At 38.2% G+C, this 10,570-nt stretch overlaps 1 protein-coding gene across 1 annotated transcript in view; it reads right to left on the reverse strand.

The window, feature by feature from the left end:
* The window catches only part of grk3 (G protein-coupled receptor kinase 3), a 57,485-nt gene extending 47,147 nt beyond the window's left edge, over positions 1-10,338 (reverse strand). Inside the window, exon 1 of the mRNA XM_060896332.1 lies at positions 8,167-10,338. Coding sequence (XP_060752315.1) covers positions 8,167-8,279 — 113 coding nt within the window. The 5' untranslated portion in view covers positions 8,280-10,338. The remainder of the gene's footprint in view (positions 1-8,166) is intronic.
* Between the last annotated feature and the right edge of the window lie 232 nt (positions 10,339-10,570).

The following is a 10,570-nucleotide window of genomic DNA, read 5'->3' on the forward strand; positions in this document are numbered from 1 at the left end:
ATCTCACCAAAAATAAGGATTCTAAACCATGTCTTTCCCTTCAAACAGCTAAAAGACAAAGAGCAAAAAATGTCCTCTTTTCTGACAGGCCCTCTGGAGTGTCACACCAGCCTGGCCAGAGAGCTAATGTTTAATTACCTACACAAATTTGCATAAGTCAAATATGAACAAACTAAATAATAGATAAACAAATGCCTGAGAAAGGTATGCAAGTGTTACTCGACTTTTACATATAGGTATGTAAAATCATTTACTCTAGCTGTGGCATTTTAGATGTTTCATAATAATAGGTTTCCTTTCTATATTCTCATTAATGTCTACATCTTAGATGGGGAACCATTTTAAAAAAAAACTCATAAAACGATAGATAGTACATGGGACTACCATTAATACAGGATGACATCTAAAAATATGGTGACTTTTTGCTACATCCACCAGTTGATCTGCAATGATGAAGAAGCAGCTCTAAAATTTTAAAGATGCTGCAAATATATATATATATATATAAGGGCAGAAAAACAATGCGAGTTAAATGTTTCATTGAATGAGTAATACAACAGACCATAATATGGACATGCTTAGAAAAGTGCTTGATAAAATTAAATGCACATGAAAAATTATAGAAACTACATGAATTCTCACTAAAAGCATCGTCCCATCTATATTGGGCGGAATGAGCAGTTATTGCATCATACACTTTTACAAGCATTTGAAGCCATAGCTCACTCACTAATATCTGGATTATTTATTTTCTATTTTTTATTGATTTCCTGTGGTTTACATAACTTACACTGCGTTTACTAGGAATCAATTAGATAGTAATGTAAAGTACACAAACCTGAAGAATTAAACAGACAATTAAAACTTATTATAGCTGTGACAGAGTCTCAAATCATATGCTTTTGTACGATTATAAACAGCTACCAAGCCTACCTGGTTCAAGTTTGAATTATAAAAACATCTCATAGCCTTGAAATGTCCATCACACATCCATCTGTCTTCTGGACCTTCTAGATTAGTAAATGCTTTTAAATGCAAGTTCCAACATTTTAAAATTCTACTTGGAAACCTTCTGGAAAGGGAAGACTTGGCTCTGCTTTGCCATCTAATGGAGGTCACTTTTAGTCCTGCAGATAAACATAATTGTCTCAAATGAGTATGGTACTCAGATTTTTATATATCGTCGCTGTCGCGCGGAAACCTCCTATGTCCAAATTTGTTCAATTTCATATTTTTTCACATATCGATGCTATTGGTCAGTCCCTACATGGGTCTGTTATTTTTACAAGTTATTAACCAATCTAAAGTCTTGAAAATAGCTTGAGTGCAAATCTCTTAACTCTATTGGACACTTCAACTGTCTGAGAAATCTCGTAACTCCACCTCTTCTTCACTCCGCGGGAGAGCTTTGCGGCATTGCATTATGTGTATTGCATCACTTATAGCTCTTCTCGTATCTCCCTGCTCCCAAGTCATAAAGCTTGTATCTCCGATAAAACGTGACTTTGGGAAAATGTTGTGTTACTGTTGGTACACAACAGTATGATAGCAATATAAGGTATAATAACTTTAACGATACAATGTTTAATAACAAAAAAATATACGGCTTTTAATTTCCTGAAAAATAATGGTTTTGGAGATACGAGGATTCCGCCCGACAGCGACGATATGTATTTCACATATATGAGAAGTTGTGCATCTAATAGAAGCCATGTATAATGCAGGATTTTACAACTAGAATTAAAGCCAGACTAGCAAATATAGGATATATCCTTTTAAAAGCTTTCTGCATAACAAATCATTATACAGAAAAGTCAGAACTCAGTCTCTGTTAAATGCTCTGCCTATGTCTGGAAGCTCATCAGTGGCTGTTGAATAACATCCTCCTATTTTATTACAACGAGACAGAAATCTACTAGGGCAACAGGCAATAATAAGCCTTCTAATTCTGCAAACTTTTGGTCTATTAGAGGAAAAAATGTCTTTTCTGGATGGTACCACACAAACACCTGAAAGGTTGCTGAGGATGGTTTCACTACTGCACTATCCCACCCATGTGTCATACTATAGGTTTAAAGCAAAAAAAAAATATATATATATATATATATATTATATATATATATATATATAAATATAAACACTAAAATTAATCACAGCCCTGATGTACTGAAGATACATTAACTTTATATCAAACAGTTGTGTAGAGCTGAGTAATGATTCATAATACTAATATCTGGTATCACACAGAGTTTGGCTACCCTTCTAAATCTGATTTCTTTCTACTTTGTGACAACATCCATTGTGACAGGTGTTACAAATATAAATAAAACTGAACTGTCGGAAATGTGTTTTGCCATGTTCTTTATTTTGCAGTGGAGAGAACTGTGGGACATTTTACCAGACCAGTTTATTGAGTATATTGAGAATAACATTTTGGATTACCCTGGTCATGTGCAACGTATGTAAAATGCACCAACACATCATTCCAACATAAATGAAAACAAATATATAGCCAAGTTTACTCCTGGTTATAGTATTTGTTTCAAGGTCTGAAATCAAAGAGTTTTCATCATGTAACCCTAATTTATTGGGACCATCTTCAAGGTAAAATCAGACCCCTAATTCAGAATTATGAACATACTGGCTACAGATAGGAAATAGTTCTTCGAACAATCAATTCGCCACATCACTGTGAGGCATGCCCCTTTGCATTATTCTATTACACCAGTTTGCACAGGCTGGCACACGTGGCGTGTACTTCTCAGGGGCATGACTTCCTTCTGTGTTTTAATCCTCTGTGCATCATCATCTGGTCAGTCGAAAACCCATTTGTCACCATCAGAAGCAACTCTCATTCAATAGATCACAGCTGGTGGGTTACCTAACTGTTCACAGAGTGTTACCACCACAGCTCATAAAAGAACACTCATCTGCTCACAGCTACCCACTCCTCCCAGAATGCCTACTGGAAGTCATTCACTCATGGAGTATTTCCAGTAGAGAATCCCATTTCAGCTTCTTTGGACCTACAGTGGCCACAATGAAAAAGGAGTGTGAGAAGAGGAGAGATTTCCTGTGCCTACCTGGGAATCAGCCCCATACCAGATCTTGGCAGCAGTCTCTCAGGCTGTATCCTGTCAACCTCATGCCTACGTACATGGCCCAAATAAACCTTCACATTCTATGGGCATGTGAAGTCAGTCAATCCCAGTGCAACACAGCCATCCTCTCCAGCATATATTACTCGCTGGGAAAAAAGGAAGCTCCACATTTTGAGGCTCGACCTACAAATATGTTCTAGGGAAATATATGGAAGTTCTGAGAATGAATGCATAAATTATGTGCTTAGAGTCAACTGATTGTGCTGGCCTTTATGATGAACTCCAAAAAGCAGTTGGTGAACCCTACTTGACACGGGATGCCTCTGAACTCAGTCACATTCTGAGTATGCCTACCCTGCATACAGAATGCTTATATACAGTATAGCTTGTGCCAATCTCCCTTTTATGGGGTAGAGATGGTAAGATACAGCATTTGACGAAGAGATTTGTGTCTGATGGTAGCCACCCTATCAGGCAGTCTGTATATGAAGGTTGCTTTCACCAGAATGGATACAACATGCTCATCACCATGTCATTTTTTCAGACACCTACATGGCAGCCATGAGTCCATGGAGACATGCCTCTTTTCTGACAACAGGTGCACCAATGGGGTCAATAAATGAGGGGGACTATGCTCCTGCTATCTGCACACAAACTGACTTTGCAGAGCAGCTCACAGTTCCATTCATTAAGAAACACTCATATCCACAGCCCAGACTTACTGTAAAGAAGAAATCCAGATTACAGAGACTGGATTTTCCACACCAAAGAAAAGGCTTGCCTATTGGCAGTTTATAGACTATATGGAAATAGATCTCTTCAAAAGAGAACATGTGACCTCTGGTCTATTCCTTGAACAATTTAGAATGTATTAACAATCTATTAACATCTAAAAACAATTTAGATGGCGGTGGTAGTACATGTCTTCGTAAACCCTCTTGTAAGAGTCTCTATCAGTGGATCTGATAATCTGATACATTCTGCTATCCTGCCCCAAAGAGTGTAAGATGAGGGGCATACAATAATTCTGACAGCCCCTAAATGATCAAGAAAAAAGCCCTGTCTGACTGACAGAAATCTTCCAAATACTTTTCAGCCGCCCATGGCTCCTGCTGGTACGTAGATTCCGATCACAGACTCCTAGAGAAATATTTAACCCTGAGCCAGAAGGACTCAGGGCCTGGCCCATATGAGGTTTAATCAAATAGTTAGAATGCAAGAGCATCAATGAGTGTTAAGTTAGCAAACAACACATTCGTAGAATTCGGCACGGCTTTGGGCTCAGTTGCCTCCCACTCTCATGACCATTCCTATAGGGCAAACACCCTCTGATTTTTCGAATCTTGTTTCTTGACTCTGCCCCATATCTAGATCTTTGTTCACTGCATGGGATTTAACAATGATTCTGGAGGTATAATTACAACTTCCATTTGACCCACTGGATGAGTTATTAAAAGCATATACACCGAAAATGACATTACTGCTAGCACTGGCTACAGCAGTGATTTTGGGATATCCAATGACTGTCAGTAAACCTAAAGGACAAGAGTAGGTTTTATCTGAATCCTATGCTCCTCCGCAAAGTTATCAATACAGTACTGTTGTGGCAGCCAATTGCATCATGAGCCCAGGAACGGAAGGTTCTCTGCCCACTACACATGATGTGAATGTGTTGACAGGACAGCAGGGTTTAGAAAATCTGACCAACAGTTTGTCACAGGTTTACCCAAGTTGGGTGTAGCCTATTACTTCGTACTGAATTTTAGAAGTTATCACCTTAACTTATTCCCAAAATTGACTACAGCCTCCCATTGCCTAGTGCACTCATTCCACATGTGCAATGGCTATATCCCAGGATTGGTTTCAGTGAACATCAATTGAGAATATTTGCACTGCAATGATCATTGCTACATACCTTTGTGAGTTTTTTTTTTGAGAGTCTGATGCGAGAAAACCCACATTGCTGTATACAGTGTACATGCAAGCAGATCAGTCGGATTAGCTATGGTGCATCAGGGTTATGGCCGTAAATTAAACTGTTTCTACCCTATTTCAACTTATAGTGTCTGGTAGGGTTAAAAATGCAACTGAGGCATACTATGGTGTAAACATTACAGCATGCCCTGTAATGTTTACACCATAGTATGCCTCAGTTGCAGGATGCATCATGATTGAACAATTGCAGGACATCAACAAAAATACTAAACACCATACTTATTTACAGATATTTAGCTGTTCTTTGGTTCCTTTTTGCATTTCACCTTTTAAATGCTCTGTGTGTGTAATATATATACACACACACACACAGGGAAGAGGTAAAGGAGAGGGGCTGATGGCAGATGCAGAGCAAGGGGAGTGCAGCATAGAACGAACGAAAAAAAATTAAAAGCAACAAGGCAGATGACAATCGCCCACACTTTTCATTACACCATGTGCAGCTTGATCGTGCAAAGTATGCGAAGTAGACGTCATGTCCATGTCTCCTTGCACTTGTTTCGTAAATATCATACAAATATCTGCTTTGACCATCAGATCACAATAAACATGCATCATCACCGACTATAATCACAATGTTCATTATTTCAGCATAAATTATTTTAAGATTCACTCCTAAACAGAGACATCAGAAATGTTCAGGAGGTTTTAATAGTCAGTTCAAATCAATGCATGCACTGCTACAAGACAGCTCTCCATTACCACCCAAAATAGAATAAACTGCTTTAAATGTAATCATATGACAGCAATTAGCAAATTGCCATGCAACCAATCAGAAGATGAAAGAATCTAAAAGGTCTTATCAGTTTTGTTGGTCAGTTTTAGCATGCAATTTAATATTGCTGAATACATCGTTGATATTTAGTATTTCACCAAGACTAAAACATGTTTGGGATATCTGCCTGATTCCACCAATATAGTGCAAGCTTTTTTTTCATTTGGGACTGTTTAGATTAAGACTTTAAACAAACCAGGAATCTACCAGTGTTTAGAAAAAGGCATGGTGCCAAATATCGCAATCACATGGTACCTCAGCAGCACCATCAAAGAGATTGGTCAAATTATTACATCACCTATGTTTATACTGTATGTACACTCTAATGCCATCAAAAACAATACATGATCAGGAAGAGGATGTGTTAAGTGATGGTCATAACTTGTATTTTTTATTTCTGATAAAAATATTTTTAGACCCCTTGCTTTAGGCAGGCTCGAGGCTCAATTGAATGAAGCATAAATGCAAATACTTATGCTCCATTCAGAACAAGTTCAATTTAATAAACAGCATTTTTTAGCATTGTTTTATTCAAAAGCTGGTATGAAGACACATTCCATTAATCAACTTCAATGGCCACACTGCATGCATCTTTCACCAGAACAGGCAATCACAAGTCTCTTTATATGCACACATACACCCATTTATATATACCCATACCAAATATTAGGGTCAAAACTATACTATATGTTGAACTGTTCATTTAATGCAATCCTCTCAATTAGTTCAGTATCAAAAAAATATATTTGGCAAACTGCATTATATTCATTATTAAGATACTGCTATTATTACATAATGTAAAAAAAACAAACAAACAAACAAAAAAAAAAATTGACTTACCTCAGAATTGGAAAGTAAGAGCTCAAAATTAAGTTGCCTATGGCAATTTGAGCCATGTCTCCATGTTTGTCTTTTGTTAGCAACAAGCTAGTTGTGATTAGTGAAATAGTTTCCTCCTCAAATCAATTACCTCTATATTCAGTGGTATGGAATAAACAATGTATGTCTGTTTACTGAATTAAAGCAAATACGTGTATACAGACAGCATAAATGAATGCCACAACTATTTGAACACACTACAGAAAAAAGGTTTAAAATTTAATGTTTGAGCCATATATTCTATCAAAATATTTGCTCTGATTGTCGAGAGATCAGTCAGTGTAGAGTCTATACAGAATCTGTATAGAATTTCAATTTTTTACTAAAAGACCCCTGCACATTTTTTAATTAGTAAACGTAAAAAATAATAATTCAAGTTCACCATCCAAGTTAAATCTGCTTGTACTTGTGTTCACAAACACAATTCCACCCTTCATATAAAATATTTTATAACTAGCAAAATGAATGACCAGTCAATAAAACATTTGTAAAAAGCCTGCCTTGCTTCAAATACAAACTATAATTTTCAAATTGGGGTTGTTCACAACTTTGTCTACTGTAATGAACTGCAAGCCTTGTATGCATATGGTGGTTGAATTGAATGATTCTCCACTATAGTATTCAGTTGAAGTGACATTTTAACCACTTCCTTTTTAAAAGCACATCAGTTCTAAAAAAGAATGCTGTTCTCATGTTCGCTTCAATACACCTTGAAGCAACAGTAATTTTAATGCAGTATTGATGCAAGGATATTGGTGGCTCAGTGATAGAGGACATGGGCTACAGTTAAAGCCTGAAAACCTTCTCCTATCAAGTATTATGGCTGCATTCTGATAAACATTTCTAAACTGAGATGCACACATTTTAAAGGCTGACCAAGCTATACACATGCATAACAACGGTTTTCTGGGACGTTTTTAAACTTTTTAAAAGGAGTATAAAAAGGGGTAGCTACATACATACACATACTAATAGATAGATAGATAGATAGATAGATAGATAGATAGATAGATCTAAATGATCAAGTTATATGAATAACTACTGGAAAAAAAGGCCACCACTGTTCATTTCCACCATTTCCCTGTTGGCCAATAAAGAGGAACCTTACACACATGTGCTTAAGTGTGCACAAAAACTAACGGACTTAGCAAATATGAATGATGGTTTATGATGATACTCTGGTGACCTGTTTCAGGCTTTGACTCCTTATCCATTGCATGGATTAGACCGTCGGCCTGGCAACCAATTGCCTAATGTAAGCTAACAGGTTGAATGAGCTGCTTATTGTGCTGTGATCCTGAGATTAACGATGCCACCTGACAAGTCAGAAACCACGCTGACACAAACAGCTAAAAAGTAAGAAAAAAGAAGTAGATGTGAGCCACTGCACGTAAATGTCTATCTGATTTCCGTTACCTGGGTTCAGGGAGAATGATCTTCTTGCTTGCTCGGGCCGCTGGAGTCGACTTGCTCTTCTCCATCGCCATCAAATAGCTGACATCGGCGAGAACTGCCTCTAGATCCGCCATCTTCAACCGTGGCTCAATCGAATCGATGTAGAAACAGCCGCGGGAATGACACAGGGACAAAGAGATCACGAAAGACAGCAGGGTAATCAACACAAAGCCAACAGCACGGTGACAGTGCGGGAGTCCCGGGCGACCATCGATCAAGCCCTTCCGTTTTTTTCGTTTCGATTTGCCGAGGTTCAAAATACAGGCATTGTAACAAATAACACAAGATTCATGCAAAAAGGGGTTTCTACTGCGGGCGGCAATGTTGATTAGCGCTGGGTTTCTAAGGATAAAAACTGCAGCGTGAACGCAAGTGCAAATAACCCTCAACCTTACAGTAATATTTTTATGAAATTTTCCCCCTCGGCCTCCCACCACTTGCAGTGAGCGTATTACGAGAACCCACCTGCTGGTTAAGACTGTCAAAATCGAGCCAAGTAGGCAAACGTAAATTCACACATAAATCCTGTTAGCTGGCTAATCCAGCTAGCTCGGGGTAAGAAGCCGTAAACCACGCTGCTGTGATCTAGAACGTGCGACTGGCTTTACATTAAATTAAACAGAATGCGTAAAATAACGCACAATTTAAAACAGCAACTATAAGACCCGTATCTGTATATTTAAATCCCGTGTTTATCGTTCAACTAACATAACTAACCAGCATTTAAAAAGGAGTTACAAAAAAAACATGAAAATGGGCGACGGCTGTTAGCTAGCTAACGTTATTCTGTTAGAATTCCGAATGAATCGAAATAGATATTTGTCCAGCTAAACGACGCATTTATTAAACACACTTCTCTTCCTCCCACAGCACCTTTCGGGCGAAGAAGGAACAAATGGTCGATTTCTACGGGTTTTACCGACCAGACCTTGTTGACAAGATAAAAATAATGGCTATCGACGAGGTGGTTAACACGTTAGCTCACTACATCCGGCTCAGTTGGCTAGTTGTTTATCTTGTTATCTTTCACGGCTGAGGCTTTAACTATATATATTTATATAATTTAACTAAAGCACTTGATAGCAGTTCCACTATCAAAGCGGCTATCGCTCCTCCATTTTTACTTGACCACAGAGAAAGGTGCCGTCAGATGTAACAACTGAATTTATTCCGTTCTACAAAACAACGTAATCTTACAGGATGTCGAGCGAATAGTTCTGAATATGCAGCGTCAAATTGTAGATAGAAGTTTTACGGCCCCAACATTTTCGCCATTATTCAAGTCTACCACATAGGAATCAGGAGCAACAGACTAACGAATCTATTTCGGGCTTAAAGCTACACAGTGGGAAACTAATTAAGTTTTATATGATTACTTTTCGACTGACTACCTGGCGGAGTGAGGGGGCGCTCGAAAAATGGTTAGCTCGACGTTAGCTTGATGTGACTGTCACGGACTATTAATACTACAAAGTAAAACTTCTATACGCTACAGTTGGCTTCCAAACTGTTAGGTGTCATTAATGTAAAACAGACCTACAGCGGTTAAAATGAAAGACAGAATGGGTCTGGCTTTGGCGAACAAACCTTACAAACCACAAAGCTAACTCTTGCGGAACTTCATTTTCATGGCTAACTCACTTAGCTGGTTATCCAGAAACCGATAACAGCCACTTAGCTCGCTAGACAGTTAGCTACACTAAATATTCATGTCGTCGCTGTTTCAAGAGCAAAACCTCAGTGCTTAAAAAAAACCCTGAAACTGAAAAACATCCAGCTTTCTGTAAGTTCGTTACAAAGTAAAGAGACTCTTGGTGTTCTTGCTTCTCATCTTTAAGTCCCGACTCAGCTGTTAGCGCAACGCATCCGCATTGAGCTGCTGAAAAAGGCTTCAAACTCGCGGCCGTCCGGCATAGTTCACAATGTCTCAAACCACCCAAAGCTTTTCAAAAGGTCTGAATATACTCTTGTTTTGTTTTTGTTTTTTTTTAAATGCCCCCGATATCTTCGTTCCGAGGAAACTATATAAATACTTTGCTGAATATTTATTTGCTAGGTTATCCGACCAACCGCAGCTCGCCGTCAAGTAGATTTTCTCCTGTTGCAGCAGAAGCTGTTCAGGAGCTGCACTTCCTCTAAGTGTCAAAGCGCCACAAAAAACACGGACTGGATCACAGCGCAAGTGGAGTGTGAATTAGTCTAATGCACATGAGTGAACCTACTGTATAAGTAATAAGTCGTGCCTCAGAACGAAATCTCCCACAGCTACCCAAGTTATATATTAAACTACACAATGTACTATTTAGATCTACAGTGATTCAAAAATCGACTCAAATATATCAAGTAAAAATATACTTGTACTGTT

Source organism: Tachysurus vachellii, chromosome 20, assembly GCF_030014155.1.
Source record: "Tachysurus vachellii isolate PV-2020 chromosome 20, HZAU_Pvac_v1, whole genome shotgun sequence".
Lineage (NCBI taxonomy): Eukaryota > Metazoa > Chordata > Actinopteri > Siluriformes > Bagridae > Tachysurus > Tachysurus vachellii.